Genomic DNA, 16,917 nt, shown 5'->3' on the forward strand with positions numbered 1-16,917 from the left:
ATCTCAGACTCTGGTTCTATTATTAGGTTTTGTTTAAAATACTCCATGGCTGTAAAAAGGATGAAACTCTTATGTGTTAAGATAGCATGGATGTGTCAGGGCCAGCCTGACAAGGTTGAGCTGGGCTGAGGCAGGGAGGTGGGAATTGAGAAAAGAAAGAAAGACAGGAAAGCAGGGTCGGGAGGACTCCAGTTCTCGAGGAACTGAAGCAAGTTTATTAGCCACACAATCTTATTTATACACAACACACCGAATAGGAGGTCTGTCAAGAGGAATGTATTCTTTGTGCCTCTTAATCGCTAAGGGAGAGACACAGCAGAAGGACAAGTTCTCAGTACAGCATATCTCAGTAAATAGTTACAGACTTCTTGGTAAGCTATGAAGGGCTGTTCTTATTCTACAAAGGTTGCTCTCATTCTACTGATAATCGCCATCCAAACAAGTCTGGGAAAACTGTGTGGGTAAGGGTCCCAGCCTTGCTAGCCCCTTCAGGTGCAAGGACCTTGCCAGCTTACATCTGGCCCCCAACATGGATGGACCTGGAGATTATTATGCTAAGCGAAATAAGCCACTCAGACAAAAATACTGTATGATCTCACTTGTATGTGGAATCTAATGAACCTGAGGATATGTTTTTATTGATTTTAGAGAGAGAGGAAGAGGGAGGGAGAGAGAGAGAGAAAGAGGAGAGAGAGGGGAGAGAGAGAGGAGAGAGAGAGAGAGAAACATTGATATGAGGGAGAAATGTTGATCCCTTGCCTCCTGTATGCGCCCTGACTGAGATCACAAGGGTATGTACCCTGACCAGGAACTGAACCTGTAACCTTTTTGGTGAAAGGGACAATGCTCCAGCCAACTGAACACAATGACTGGAGCTTCTCTTACGTACTTCTATGTAAATTCCCCAAATCACTTTCTACTTTAGATTACTTGTGATTTGCAGAATTTTACATTTAAAAATTTTGTGTTTTATAATGGTGCCTTTAGTACAATGATTGTAAAATAATATAGAATAGAGGGAGTCAGAAGTAAGAACTATAGGATAATACCCCTTCTAGATATTCTTGTTTCCATTGCATATATGGCTATATATGTATTGTAATGGTCTCATTAAAATTCTTATTTTTATACTTATTGAGGATTTACTTCCTTGGAAAACTTATTTCTTATATTGCAAAAGTTAAAATTGTAAAAGCCAAGTGCATATTCAAATTTATACTTAAACTTTCATTCGATCACAAATACTGTTTGTTCATGGACTAATAAGTAAGCCTGGATATCATTGAAGAAAAAAACATTCTATCTAATGATCATTTTCCTTGTCTTTATTTTACAGGATTTGGAGAAGACTCTAGATGTTTTTAACATAATTTTAGCAAGGCAACAAGCACAAGTTGAGGTAATTATTTTTATTAGCTGATTTTATGTTTTAAACATATTACAACTACTCCTTTAAACCTAGGATCAAGAAAGCTAAGTTTCATAGGATGTTTTTGAGATTTGCTTAATTGAGAATAAAGATTGAATTTTCACAGATTAATTTTGTCTCAGGAAAAAAATTAAAATATTGAGGGGAAGGGGAAGGTGACATTAAGGGGAAATTAAAAAAAATTTTATGACAAAAATTTTGAACTCCCCCCTGCCCTGTCTCCCCCCCCCCTCCCCCCGCAAATAGAAAGTAAATAAGAGTCATCCATTATTCTAGCAACACTGAATGCTAACTGTTAACATATTTGACATACAGACTCTTAGGTCTTTCTCCTATGCATGCGTACCTACCTATTTATGCTTCTTATCCATTTCTTTCACTTTATCTTTGCTTTGTTTTCTCTTCCCTCCATTCCTTCCTCCTTTACTTCACTGACATTTTTTCTTCCCTTCTCTCCTTCCTTCTTTCCCTCTTCCTCTATCTCTTCTTCTCTTCTTTTTTTCCCCCAAAATTGGAATCAATCTGTTCATAAGTGTTTTATAAATGCTGATTTATTTCAGTTGGCACCTTGTCTGCATTGTTATGTGTTTTTTTCTATTATTCTGTAACATGACTTTTTTTTGGTATTTAAAAAATGAATTACAAGTGCAATACAACTTATTATAGAAAAGTTAGAAAATATTGATCTACAAAAAAAAAGAAAATAGAAACCACCCATTATGTCACACACCAAAGATAACTATTGTTAATGCATTTCTGTATATTGTTTTAGTTTTTTACATTAATAAAACTTGATACACATGCTTCTGTTTTTGAATGGGTTTGAAGCATATATACTTGTGCATTCATTTACTTAGCAAATACTCGTTGAGTGCCCATCACGCTAGCATAATGATTTTCAATTTTTTTTTATCTTATGGCACACATAAAAAGTAATAACTAAAATTCTGTGGCGTATCAAAAATGTATTTTTTGCAAATCTGGCAATTTTGACTTAATCACACTGGATGGATATTCTTGTGTTGTCTGTTGCCTTTTTTTTTTTGCAACCTAAAAGTATAAAGAGGTCAGTATACCTGACCATTACACAGGTTTTGTGTGTTTTAGAAATTCTTGCATCACACCATTTGGAAATCTCTGTACTAGCAATATGGTTAAAGAGTGTGGACCTGGGAGTCAGATGGTTTGGATTTTAATCCCAGCTTTGCCATCTAATACTTGTGTAACCTTGGGCTGGCTAGGTAACCTCTCTGTGTCTCGGTTTCCTCATTTGTAATTGGATTAATGCATAGTACCTACATCAGGGAGTTACTGTGAGTAGTGCATGATAATTGATGTAGACCACTTCCAGCGGTTCTCAACCTGTGGGTCGCGACCCCTTTTACGGTTGAACGACCCTTTTACAGGGGTCGCCTAAGACCAACCTGCATATCAGATATTTACATTACGATTCATAACAGTAGCAACATTACAGTTATTATAGTAGCAACGGAAATAATTTTATGGTTGGGTCACAACATGAGGAACTGTATTTAAAGGGCCAGAAGGTTGAGAACCACTGACTTAGACTGTTATGTGCCTGACATATAACAATTACTAAATAAGTGACTTTTTTCTTTATCATCATCATTATCATTTGCATTAGCATTCAGAAGTGAACAAAACAGACAAAAATCCCTTACATTATAATAGGAAGAATGATAATAAACAAAAAAGTAAATAAAAATAATGTAGAAATTAATATAAAGAGTGCTAAGGCTAGGCAGAGATCATAATGGGGTTGCAGTTTTAAATAAGATGGCCAGGGAAAGTCTCACTAAGAAGGATACATTTGAGCAAAGTCAACCAGAAAGATACCTGAGGGAAAGTGTACCAATCAGAAGGAATATAGCAAGTTGAAAGGTTTTTGGGGTGGGAACATAACTAGCTCATTAAGGGGAATAGAGTGGTGAGAGCCAGGAGAAATGGTGGTTAACGTGGTCAGAGAAGGAAGGTAGTGGAGGAGTTGGAGTGGTGATTGTTGGAGTTATGGAGGAAGCTAGATTCTGTAGGGCAAGCATGTCAAATTCGGCCCACAACGAATATTTTTGTGGCCCAGCCAATATAACGGTATGTAAAAAATGTTTTAATAAAATTTCATAACTTAATTTTTACACTATCCTGTTAAACATGATTATTAATAACAAACTACAACGTTTGCTAATGACTGATTACTATAATCGTGTTGCATTCATTTCCCTTACGCACAGGTGCACCTTTTCTCTCCACTAATACTAGCAGCGAATATTTTAGCAGCCTATTGCCATGTCATTAGTCTTGTACTGACTTGTTTGGTGTGCGCAACAGGAAATACTTAGCTTTTGGAGAGCAAGAAAAATAGGTATATTTTTGTTATGCTTATTTAGTTTGTGTAGTTGTTCAGTGTCTGGTAAGTTAATGTTCAAGAAAAGATTATTTTTTATTAAAATGTTCTGTTATTTTATGTTTACGATTACTCATTTATTTCAGCTGTTAGTATTCAGCATGTCTCTATCTAAATAAACCTATGTTTCTTTGAAAATTGAAGCTTTTATTTTTTTGCAGCCCGCATAAACTTAAACCTTGTTTATTTGGCTTGTGTTAGCCGTTGAGTTTGACATGCTTGCTGTAGGGTCTTAAAAGCAATTTATTTTAAGTTTTTGTGGATTTTGGTTTTTACTCTGAATTAGGGAGCCATTTCGTATAGAATAATATAATCTGACTTAGGTTTTAAAACTTCCTCTGGCTGCTAAGTTGAAAACAGACTGTAAAAAGGAGGGCAAAACTGAAAACAGAGATTAGTTAGGATGCTCTTGAAATACTTGAGAAATAATGGTAGTGTGGCTGAGAATGGTTACGATGGAGTGATGCCTCATTGTCAAATTCTGGATATGTTTCGCCCAGCCGGTGGGGCTCAGTGGTTGAGTATCAACCTATGAACCAGAAGGTCTCCCATTGGAGGTTGGATTCTCAGTCAGGTCACATGCCCAGGTTGCAGGCTCGATCCCCAGTAGGGGGCATGAAAGAGGCAGCCGATCAATGATCCTCTTTCAACATTGATGTTTCTATCTCTCCCTCTTCCTTCCTCTCTGAAATCAATAAAAAAAAATTAAAAATATTCTGCATATGTTTTAAGGGAGAGCCATTATTTCCCAAAGGAGTAAATTCAGATTTTGAGAGAGAGAAATCAGAGATGACTAAGAATTTTGTCTTGGAGCAGTTGGGAAGTTGGAGTTACCATGAAATGAGATGGGGAAGACTAGCTGGAACAAGCTTGGGTGAGATAGGAGATGAGTAGTTCAGTTTTGGACCTATAAAGCTTAGCTATCATTCAGACATTAATGTGGACATATGGAGTAGTCAATTGGATACGTGAATGTAGAGTTTAGAAGTCTGTGTTGGAGACAGGAATTTAGCAGGGGTCAGCACACAGATGGCATTTAAAGCTATGACATTGGATGAAATTACCTACTAGTAAGTTAGAGTAGCTAGAAAATTGGTGGACTCTAAAGACCTGTAGCATTCTATTGTTTATAGGTTAGAGAGATGGGAACTAGTAAAGGTCACCATGGAGAAGCTGCCAGAGATATAGGTGGAAAATTCTCTGAATATAATATCCTCAAAACCAAGGAAAGAAAGAATTGCAAGGAAGAGGGAGGGATCAACTGTGACAGGTGCATCTGATTGGTCAACTGACCTGAAGACTGAGAATTGACCATTAGGTTTCCCAAATAGGAGATGTTTCAGCTATTATTTCTTACAATGATTTTATGAACACACATAAATAAATATGTATGCATATGTACATATGTAGGTCCATATATACATATCTGTGATGTTTTGATACTATATTGCAAGTTTCTGGGGCTTTGTTCATTTTTTCCCCCACTAATGTTTTTTCTTTCTGTTCTTCAGATTGGAAAATTTTTATTGCTGTGTCTTCAAGTTTACTCTTTCCTTTATCATTTCCATTTTCAGGTCTACAATTCCTATTGAGTTCCTATAAAGATTTTATTTTTCTGCCAAAAATTCTTACATTTTAGTTACTTTAAGAGTATTTTCCTTTAAGTAATGTAACATTAGTTTCAACATCTAGGTTATTTGGTTATTGGCATCTGTTGATTATCCTTTTCCTTGATAATTGGTCATATTTCCCTAGGTTTTTTGTTTGTTTTGTTTTCATATACCAAGTGATTTTGATTATATTTATGGACATTGTGAATATTATATTGTGTAGTCTCTGTGTCCTGTTATCCTCCAGAAACTGTTGGACATTTTTATCTTAGCACATGCCTTCTATGGATAGTGGTTCAAATCTCAATCTATTTGTTTCAATTTTTGTATGTTGGTTTGGGTCTATTTTGCACATGAACAGTATAGGAGTTTGAGAGTTGTGCAGATGGTTTATATCTCAGTTCAGGTCTCTGAACCTTTGCTGCTTTCATTGAGGTTAGTTTCATACATGGGAAGCTTAGGTTAGACCAGCCGTGGGCAAACTACGGCCCACGGGCTGGATTCGGCCCGTTTGAAATGAATAAAACTAAAAAAAAAAAAAAAAAAAAAAAGACCGTACCCTTTTATGTAATGAAGTTTACTTTGAATTTATATAAGTTCACACAAACACTCCATCCATGCTTTTGTTCCGGCCCTCCGGTCCAGTTTAAGAACCCATTGTGGCCCTCGAGTCAAACAGTTTGCCCACCCCTGGGTTAGACTGAGGTTTGTGCAGACTTCTACCCAGATATCCCATTCTCTGGCTCTTCTCCCGCTAGGATTTTCCTCTGTATACTCTGGCTTTCATGGACTGCATTTACTCATCCTGTAGCCAGACTTTTGAATGTGGAAGCATTATCCTTTCAGTCCCAGTGGCTCCTTAACTTAAATATTTGGGAGATATATTGCTCAGAAATATGCTGTCCTAGTGGCTCCTTAACTTAAAAATTTGAGAGACATATCACTGGAATCCTTGATTATAATTCTTAACAAAATGCAGCAAAATGCTATTGGTAGGTGTGGAAAGTAAATTAATAGACTACATTAATCACATGTTGAACATCATTTCAGAAGGAACTGTCTTTTTGACTATATATAGTTAACCTAATGTAGTGTTTAAAAAAGTTAAGCTTTGTTTTTACGCGGCTATACCTGAAAATGAAGAGGACATTTACTCTTTAATTAATTTTTTAAATTTTGAATTTTTAGGTGATTCGGTCCGGGCAGAAATTAAAGAACAAGTGTACTGATGCAGGCGAGAAACGTGGAGGCTGGTTTAGTGGGTTTTGGGGTAAGAAGGAAAGTAAGAAAAAAGATGAAGAATCTTTGATTCCTGAAAGTAAGTTCCAAGTCAAGTAATTTATTGTATGCTGATAAGACAAACTATATAAATTATATTTTAGCCAGTTGGTTGAATTTTATTTCATAACTAGGCGCCCGATGCATGAAATTCATGCACGGGTAGGGTCCCTAGGCCTGGCTGGTGATCAGGGCTGATCAGGGCCTCCCAGCTGCTGCCAGGGTTTTCCTTCCCCCACTGCTGGCTGCTGGCTGCCAGCCGGTGCCTTCCTTCATTCCGCGCCACCCCCTGTGGTCAGCGCACATCATAGCGAGCGATCGAACTCCTGGTCTCCCGGTTGAACTCCCAAGGGGACATTTTTCATATTAGCCATATATATATACACATATACATACACATACTTTTGAAATAAAAGTAGCTCAATGTGGCAAACATATAAGCAGATACATCAGGCTGGCACATTTCTGTGTTTCAAATTAAAGCAAAACTTTGATTTTTTTTTTTTGGAGAAAATTTATGTTTGAAATTTAAAAAGTTGAAATTCAGAAATCACTACATTTAACATTCCTAATTGTTACTTTTTACATGGACATTTAATTAGAAGTTTCTCTTAGTTTTTAAAATACTTAGGGAATTAAAAATCCATATAGGAGACCTGAATTTCCTTAATAGTCTCTCTGCTTTTTCTTGATCTAAAAGAGCAAAGGCATGATATTTTAGTATATTAGAGGAAATCACCTGACTGCTTTTGCTTTAGCATTTGTTTTTATTGATTTTAGGGCACTTATTAGTTTGGTTTGATTTTTTTTTTTATTGTACCTGTAAAACTGAAGCAATCAATTTTAAAATATTGTCTTTTCTTTGTAGCTATTGATGACCTTATGACTCCAGAGGAAAAAGATAAGTTCTTCACAGCTATTGGTTATAGTGAGAGCACCCACAACTTAACTTTACCCAAACAGGTAATTATTTAGGTGGTCTAAGAGGTGGTTTGTTTCATTTTACTGTATTATCTTATATTATCAAATTAATTTTTGTGAGTGGTATAAGATGAGGTCCAGTTTAATATCCAGTTTTTCTAGAACCATTTATTAAAGATACTATCTTTTCTCTATGAGTTTTCTTCTTAATTTTTTTTAATCCTCCCCTGAGGATATTTTTTCCATTGATTTTTAGAGAGAGTGGAAGGAAAGTAGGGGGGAGAGAGAGAGAGAGAGAGAGAGAGAGAGAGAGAGACATTGATTGGTTGCCTTCCACACATGCCCTAACCAGGTGGTGGTGGGGGGGATTGAACCTGCAACCAAGGTATGTGCCCTTCTCTGTATATATGAATCTGTTTCTATTTTGTTTGTTAGCTTATTTTGTTCATTAGATTTCACATAGAGTGAAATCTTTTAGTATTTTTATTTTTTGACTGGCTTATTTCACTTAGCATAATAGTCTCTAGGTCCATCCATGCTGTTGCAAAAGATAAGATTTCTTTCTTTTTTTATATATTCTACTAGAGGCCCATTGCAGGAGGATTCCTGCAAGAATAGGGCTTCGCTCCTGTCTCTGCCGTTCCTACCTTGCCCTTCTCTGCTGCTTCTCTCCTGCCCATCTCTGCCGCTCCTACCCCGCCCTTCTCTGCCACTCCTACCCCGCCCATCTCTGCCGCTTCTCTCCCGCCCATCTCTGCTACCTCAGCTCCGTTACTTGGCTTCTACGGTGTCTTCAGTCTTCGCTCCCAGCCAGTATATGCAAATTAGCTGCCATATTTGTTGGCAGTTAATTTGCATATTGTGCTGATTAGGCAATGGGAGGCGTAGCGAAGGTACGGCCAATTACCATGTTTGTCTATTATTAGATAGGATTGTGTAAATATACCACAGCATTTTTATCCACTCATTTACTGATTTGGGCTGCTTCCAAATCTTGGCTATTATGAATAATGCTGCAATGAATATAGGGGTGCATATATTCTCTTGAATCAGTGTTTTGGGTTTTCTTTGGCTATATACCCAGAAATGGAGTTGCTGCATTATAAGGCAATTCCATTTTTAATTTTTTGAGGAAGCTCCATACTGTTTTCCACAGTGGCTGCATCAATCTGTAGTCCCAATAGTGCACAAGGGTTCCCTTTTCTCCACATCCTCACCAACCCTTCTTGTTTGTTGGTTTATAGATGATAGTCATTCTGATTGGTGGTAGGTGGTATCTCATTGTGGTTTTAATTTGATGATTAGTGACTTTGAGCATCTTTTCATATGCCTACTGACCATTTGTTTGTCCTCTTTGGAGAAGTGTCTATTCAGGTCTTTGCCCATATTTAAATTGGACTGTTTGTTTTATTGGTGTTGAGTTTTATAAGTTTTTTTTTTATAAATTTTGGATATTAACCCCTTTCAGATGTATCATTGGTGAATATGTTCCCCCATTCAGTGAGTTGTCTTTTCATTTTGTTGATGGTTTCCTTTGTTGTGCAAAACCTTTTTAGTTTGATGAATTTACATTATTTTTCTTTTGTTTCCCTTACCCAAGGAGATATATCAGGAAAAATATTACTATGAGAAATGCCTGAGATTTTAATGTCTTGCTTCTATGTTTTCATCCAGGATTTTTATGGATTTGAATCTTACATTAAGCCTTTAATCCATTTTGAGTTTATTCTTCTGGATGGTTTAGTTCCCTTAGTATATATAAATAGATGCTCATGGATGCATAAGTATTTACAAATGTTATATTTTCTTGATGCGTAGACTCCTTTATCTAAACTAATAAAAGAGAAAAATGGTAATTGGCGTACGACGATACCCTTTTCATTGGCTAATCAGGGCTATATGCAAATTAACTGCCAACTATGATTGGCAGTTAACTGCCAACAAGATGGCGGTTAATTTGCATATGTAGGCACAATGCAGGGAGGCGAAAGGGAAAGCAGGAAGAAGCCCCCTGCCACTGACAGTGATCGGAAACCCAGGGGGGAGCTAAGAGCTAGGGGGGAGCCCCCTGCCCCCCAGCCATGATCGGAGCATCAGGCGCCTTTGCCGCCCTGGCCAGTGATAGTAGGAAGTAGGGGTGGAGCCAGCGATGGGAGCTGGACACGGTCGAAGCTGGCAGTCCCGGGAGCTAGGGGTCCCTTGCCTGGGCCTAAAGCGGAGCCCACGATCGCGGGGCCGCTGCAGCTGCGGGTCCCCGCTGCCCGGGCCGGACGCCTCAGCCAGAGGCATTAGGCCTGGGCAGGGGCGGAGCCTGCAACCGCGGGGAGCTGGGGGTCCCCTGCCCAGGCCTGACAACTCTGCCAGAGGCCTCAGGCCTGGTCAAGGGGCCGATCCGGTGATTGGTAATCAGAGGGTGATGAGGGTCAACTCCTCTGGCCGAGGCATCAAGCCTGGGTGGGGGGCGGAGCTGGGGATTGGGGGGATATGATGGTCCCCTTGCCCAGGCCTGAAGCCTGGGTCAGAGGCGTCAGGCTTGGGCGGGGGGTGGAGCAAGCGATCAGAGGGAGATGAGGGTCCCCTGCCCAGGCATGATTCCTGGGCCAGAGGCCTCAGGCCTGGGTGGGGGCCAGAGCCAGTGATCGGGGGGAGATGGGGGTCCCCTGTCCCAGCCTGACACCTCTGGCGGAGGCGTCAGGCCTGGGCAAGGGGCCGATCAGGTGATCAGAGGGTGATGGGGGTCTACGTCTCTGGCTGAGGCATCAGGCCTGGGCAAGGGGCAGAGCCAGCAATCGGAGGGGTCTGGGGGTCCCCTGCCCAGGCCTGACGCCTGGGCCAGAGGCATCAGGCCTGGGCTGGGGGCAGAACCAGTGATGGGGGGAAATGAGGGTCCCCTGCCCAGGCCTGACACCTCTGTCAGAGGCGTCAGGCCTGGGTAAGGGGCCGATCCTGCGATTGGAGGGTGATGGGGGTCAACGCCTGAGGGCTCCCAGTATGTGAGAGGGGGCAGACTGAGCTGAGGGACACTCCCCCCCCCCCACACCCAATGCACGAATTTCGTGCACCGGGCCCCTAGTCATTACATAATAACTTTATCTCTTTGGACCATTTTTAACTTAAAGTCTATTTTTTTCTGATATAAGTATAGCTACCCCTATTTTTGTTTTGTTACTGTTTGTTTGAAATATATTTTTCATCTTTTCACTCTTAGTCTATGTTTGGCCTTAAAGCTAAAATGAGTCTCTTATAGGCAACATATTGTTGGATCTTATTTTTTTAATTTATTCTGACTTTCTGTGTGTTTTGATTAGATAATTTAATCAATTTACATTTAAAGTAATTATTAATAGGTAAGGACTTACTATTGCCATTTTGTTAATTATTTTCTGACTATTTTGTAAATACTTTGTTCTTTGCTTCCTCTCTTGCTATCATCCTGTGTAGTTTGATGAGAATCATCTGCCTGGTTCTTTGTTCTACCTCTAATCCTGACTTATCAGTTTTTGGGTCAGGATTTTTTTTTTTTCTCAGTGTGTGATTAACTCTCCAAAGGCATCAAACAAATGTTCTTTATGTTTTGTCTAGTTTTTGAGCCCAAGGATTAATCTGAATTAGTTTGCTTTAGTGAAAGCTGCTGAATTAAATTCTTATGCCACAAAATGTTTTATCGTTTGTTTTTTATTACCTTTAAGATAAAATAGTTTTGGATTTTGTAAGTGTCCTATTTGAGCAAGCAATTTGTATTGAATTTTCCAATATATATGTATTTTTATAGTGAGTGTATTGATACAGAAACCTACCATAATGTTTTATAGATCACTGTAACTCAAAAAATTTAAATGAGTAAATTATTAAGTAAAGTAATAATTATTTAATCTTTAACAATTTTCATTCATTCTTTTGTTTAGTATGTTGCTCATATAATGACACTGAAATTAGTAAGCACGTCTATTACAATAAGAGAAAACAAAAATATTCCAGAAATACTAAAAATTCAGATAATTGGTCTGGGCACCAAAGTATCTCAGCGACCAGGAGCACAAGCACTTAAGTAAGTTTTAAAAAAATTATTTAAATTTTTATTTTATTTTTATTTTGTTTGACTTTAGGCCCCAAAGATGTAGTGTTATTTACCATTAAAAACTGATTAATAGTCATCCTTCTCTAATTTTATTTTGTGGGTGTGTTTGTGTCATGATAGTCATTTTATATTTGAGTTTGTTTTGTTATGGAGTTATATGACAAGCTCATTATTTGCTCTACTCTTTCCTTTATAAATATTTATTGGATACTGTTTATAGATTGATATTATGAAGGCTATAGGAACAATAAGTTTCTATTTTCAAGAACTTTATGCTGTAGTTGATGAGAGGATATTCAAAAAGTTATGTTTAGCATATTAGAGAGCTCATAAGTGAGAAGGTACTGTAAAATTAATACCTTATTGTTAATGCTATACAAGTTCAGTTATAGAAGAGAAACTTGGCCTAGGAGAACTGGGACTTAAACTAGTTGAATGGAAAGGACTAGAAGCAGGGATGAGGTAGGAGAGTATTCAGGGTGGCATGAAGTAGGGATATGAGTTCCATGAGTATTGAGCATAGCTTGTATTCATGCTGCAATTATGGGAACTTCTGCAGTGTTCTGGAGTTGGTTAAAGGTTTTTGTTTTGTTTTTTGTTTTTTTTTTTTTAATGTGGATGGCAAGGAAAATAAAGAAAGAAAGAAAAAAGCCTACCTTAGGCTGTGAGGGTTATTGAATGCTAGGTTGAGAAGTTTGGATTTCAACTCTGAGTAATGGTTCAGGGTCATGGCTCTCAGTGGAGTTGTTTTAAAGGGAAATTTGTGTTTTAAATCATTATATTACAAATAATTGTGTTTATATCACTTAATTTTTCTTCATTGGATTGTAGGGTAGAAGCAAAATTAGAACACTGGTATATAACAGGTCTGAAACAGCAGGATACTGTTCCATCACTTGTGGCTTCAATTGGTGATACTGCATCATCTTTGCTTAAAATTGAATTTGAAACCAATCCAGAGAATAGTACTGCTGACCAGACTCTCGTTCTTCAGTCTCAGCCTGTGGAGGTCATCTATGATGCTGTAAGTACAAAGAGAAAGTGAATCTTCTATCTTAACATGTTTAACATATGGTTTTCTTATTTTCTCTCTTTCATATTTAACATTTACTTAGCACTCTTATTCTAAAAGCAGTACATGTTTTTCAGTTAATTTTGAATTTTTTTATGTGCTATAGATTTTTTTCTACCGTAAGGTGTATTTATGCTTATATCAATTTAAAAAAACCCAAATCCACTATTTATAAAGGCTGTGTTCATTGTACCAACTACTCCCAGTCGTTACATGCTTACTACTCCAGTTTATCTTTGCTTATTCTTCATTCCCCTCAGTGTTTGGAACCAACTTAAAGAGCTTTAGAAATAATGGAAAGAATTTACTATGTTGTTCATTCACATGGGAAAAAAAAATCACATTTAGATACTATCAAAAGTGCTGGATCAAGTTCTGTATTAATATCTTCATCTTTTATTTAGACTCTCATAACTTATATCAAGCTAGCCAACGGGATGTGTATGGTTCACTACTCATTGCGTCACTTCAGGTTGGCTCCATCCTGTTGTTTAGATCCCTGACTTATTTTTACTTTATAGTTTAGAAGTAGATTCACATCATGGTACATTCACATTGTTGTACATCCAGTCTCCAGAACTCATTCTGTTTTGCAAAATGTCTGATTTTTTACATTCAAGTTTTGGATGTAAGTAAGAGCTCAACAGCTTCCTTCTTTCCTCTTCAAAGTGTAGGGGAATTCATTTTCAATATAAAGAAGTGGAGTTTTACCTTCTGGCTAATTGGAGGCTGAAACTAGAGACACTATAAAACATATTTAAGGTTACTTTAATGATATGCACACATTTGTTGCCTCTTCAGTAAGCTTACTTGGGCTATTCCTATTTTTAGATTCTCTTTCACTCTAGAGGGAAAACTATCTTTGGAGGTACCTCCTCAGTTTAAAGCCCAGTTATTTAGAATTAAACCAAAACTTAAAAATTTATAATGTGGAAAGTATTGTGTGTAATTTCTTTGTATTTTAAATTGTTTTACAGAAAACCATTAATGCAGTGGTTGAATTCTTTCAATCAAATAAGGGATTAGATCTTGAGCAAATAACATCAGCTACATTGATGAAGCTGGAAGAAATTAAAGAGAGAACAGCTACAGGTAAAGAATTTGTCTGTATAAGCATCAAACATTCAAAGTTTTGTGTATTCTAATGTAAATATTATATTGAAAATAGTATAGGTTGCTTTTTTTCTTTGTCTTAAATTTAGGCTATATTCTGCAGTGGAGTAGCATTGTACCTGGTTTACCCAGAGTCAAATATAACAGCTAAACTAGGTGAGAAAGAGAATAATATTGGGCACAGATTCTGTGTGCCATTACCTTTAAGAACCTGAGCTTGAGGTAGAAGACATCCCTCTGGATCAGTTCTTAAAAACACTGTGATACAGAAGATACATACTTTTGTACAACATTATCTCTGAACTGAAGCTTACTACTTTATCTGCTTACTTAATTAAAGAAATAATGAATTATTCTCTCTCTCAAAAAAGCACTAGCTATGTTGGGTTTTCTGTACTGTGCGAAGATATGATTGATTGTTTCCCATTGACCATATACAATTCTACTTTACTTGCTGAATTGAAAATCCTTCATAATACTTTCCAACTGATATTCTTGTTGTTATAATAGGATTACACATTTCAACTCGACCCTCTGACCTTTCATTGTTTTCTTTTTTTAGGACTTACACATATTATTGAAACTCGGAAAGTCCTTGATTTAAAGATAAATCTGAAGCCTTCTTATCTCATAGTTCCACACACAGGCTTCTACCACAAAAAGTCAGATCTTCTCATTTTAGATTTTGGTACATTTCAGGTAGGTACATAGTTATTTCTGTCTGCCCATTTTTGCTTAGCTTGGTACCTAGCTACGTGATAGTTTGCTTTCCCCCACTTAAAATTACTTAAACCTAGACTTATTTCTTCTTAGTATTTTGTCAAGCCAGCTTAGATTACTATTTTATATATATTTTATAGCTATTAAAGAAGCAAAGAAAAACCTAAAATTGTTTGTAACAGTAGAGGATTTGACCTAGAGGACTGGATTACTGTTGTCTTTTTCTACTTGGAGAGAAGCACTAGTAGTGTTCAAGCACTTCTAGGTTTCCAGAGTTTAATTTCACAGTTTTGTTAATTTTTTTATTTTGACAATAGGAAACGATACACATGAATATATGTTTGATAGAGTAAGAGAAATTAAGGTTTTGTTTGGGTATTGAACCTTGTAGAAATCCAAGCCTCTGAGAAAATGTGAAGATTTAAAAATATATAGTCCTGAATTAATGCTTGCTTCTTTAAAAGATGGAAAAGGAAGTAGAGATTGGAGCTGAATTCGAATGGACTAGTTATTCTACATAGGTAGTGAAGAGGAGAAGGAATAAAACCTGTCATTTCAATGTGGCAATAACTCCTGAAAGCCAGGAAGAGTTGTATGTGTAGACAGGTTATTTGAGATAGGTAGCTATGTAATTACTTGCTGGTTAGTGCAGATGTGCTGAGTAATGTATTACTCAAACATATTAGAGATATATGCTGAAATATTACAATTCTAATAAAATATTTGCAAATAATTATCAGAAAACTAAGCAAAATGTGAATTTAATAAGGGCAATGTTTTCATTTTAGTTAGTTTTAAGAAAACACAACTGAAGTATATTGATTTATGTACTTTTCTGTTAAAAAATTGAAGTTTTTCCCCTCCATTTTAGCTTAACAGTAAAGATCAAGGTTTGCAGAAGAATGGTAATTCATCTCTGGAGGAAATAATGGATAAGGCATATGACAAGTTTGATGTTGAAATAAAAAGTGTACAACTACTCTTTGCAAGAGCAGGTAATAAGTTGCTCAGTTTTTAGGATCCTTGAAATTATGTTGAGTAGCTTTTGTAAATATATGTGTATGTGTGCATGTAAATCAACTCTGGTAACATTTTGAACACATATCCTGTTGGTTTCTTAACAAGCCAAACAGAAAGCCATCTCACAGTTACAAATAGAGATGGAAAATTTGGCTGTTCATCTTAGGGTATGGTACTCAGCACCATTTTAATCTATGTATAGTTATTGCCTATTTTTTTTTGTAATATGACTGTGAACCTGCTCAACACACAAAATAAAAGTTGCTATTGGCTCAATTCCTCTGTCCCAGTGTTTTTGGGATGTCTCAATGATATTTTTTCTTGCTGCTTTTATTTTTAAATATTTTACTATATTAGATTAGTTTTTATTTTAGTAGTATTACATATTTTACTTTTGTAGATATCTGAGAAGTATGGATATAGTCTTAAAACCTAAAAATAATTAATTTATTTTTCAAAAGCTTTTGTATTTTCTACTGCTTAAGTAAAGATTGCTGGTTCTCTATACTTCTTTAGTTTCTAGAAGCAATAGTATTGGCCAAATATTCTAGAGTATATCACATTGTAGTAGGTGATTGAAGGAAAAGATAGTCTTTGTATGTAGAATGTATACTTCTAGCATGAGTAATGAGATTTATTAAAATGTAAATATATAACGCTCTACTTAGTTTTTATATATTAGGATTCTATTAATCCCTTAAAGGGAAGTACCTATACAGACCATTAATTTGCCTATTTCTGTTGTATGTACTTTATAATGATTGCTTGAATTATAAGTAATAAAAGGTGTTTAGTCATTGCCATCTGTTAAAATAAGTGTAGGATTTTGTTAGTAATTGGAAAGTCTGTTTTGGGACCTTTCTGTTTCAAGAAAAGTAATTATTGTACTTTTTTGTCATGAAAACTCATTTTTGCTTTAGAATTGTGTGCTAAACTAGTGTAATAGTACTTAGGAATCACAGAAGCCTCTTTTTTTGTCCTTTATTTTACCATTTTTTTCCTTAACTGCAATAACCCATCTGATCTCTAATTTTGTAATTAAGGCAATACATTACTGAGCTTTTCCTATTGGCTTTAAATGACAGCTGTTTTATAAACATTCTCCAAAGAAATATTTGAATTATTTTTATATCACAGTCTTATCAATCTCTATTTTAAAAAAGTAGGTTATTTAACTTATATTCTAAAAGCAGTAAAAGTTGACATCCATTGAATATGTTTATTAACTATTTTTAATAAGTTAGATAATTTTCT

General features: G+C 36.5%; 1 protein-coding gene across 3 annotated transcripts in view; it reads left to right on the top strand.

The window, feature by feature from the left end:
- VPS13C (vacuolar protein sorting 13 homolog C) overlaps positions 1-16,917 on the top strand; it is a 196,589-nt gene that overhangs the window by 56,468 nt on the left and 123,204 nt on the right. For all 3 annotated transcript variants that reach the window (XM_059699561.1, XM_059699560.1, XM_059699559.1), the window contains 8 exons: positions 1,337-1,399; positions 6,650-6,779; positions 7,608-7,702; positions 11,566-11,708; positions 12,570-12,762; positions 13,788-13,902; positions 14,486-14,622; positions 15,515-15,638. In XM_059699561.1, coding sequence (XP_059555544.1) covers positions 1,337-1,399; positions 6,650-6,779; positions 7,608-7,702; positions 11,566-11,708; positions 12,570-12,762; positions 13,788-13,902; positions 14,486-14,622; positions 15,515-15,638 — 1,000 coding nt within the window. The remainder of the gene's footprint in view (positions 1-1,336; positions 1,400-6,649; positions 6,780-7,607; positions 7,703-11,565; positions 11,709-12,569; positions 12,763-13,787; positions 13,903-14,485; positions 14,623-15,514; positions 15,639-16,917) is intronic.

This window comes from Myotis daubentonii, chromosome 1 (genome assembly GCF_963259705.1).
Source record: "Myotis daubentonii chromosome 1, mMyoDau2.1, whole genome shotgun sequence".
Classification (NCBI taxonomy): Eukaryota; Metazoa; Chordata; class Mammalia; order Chiroptera; family Vespertilionidae; genus Myotis; species Myotis daubentonii.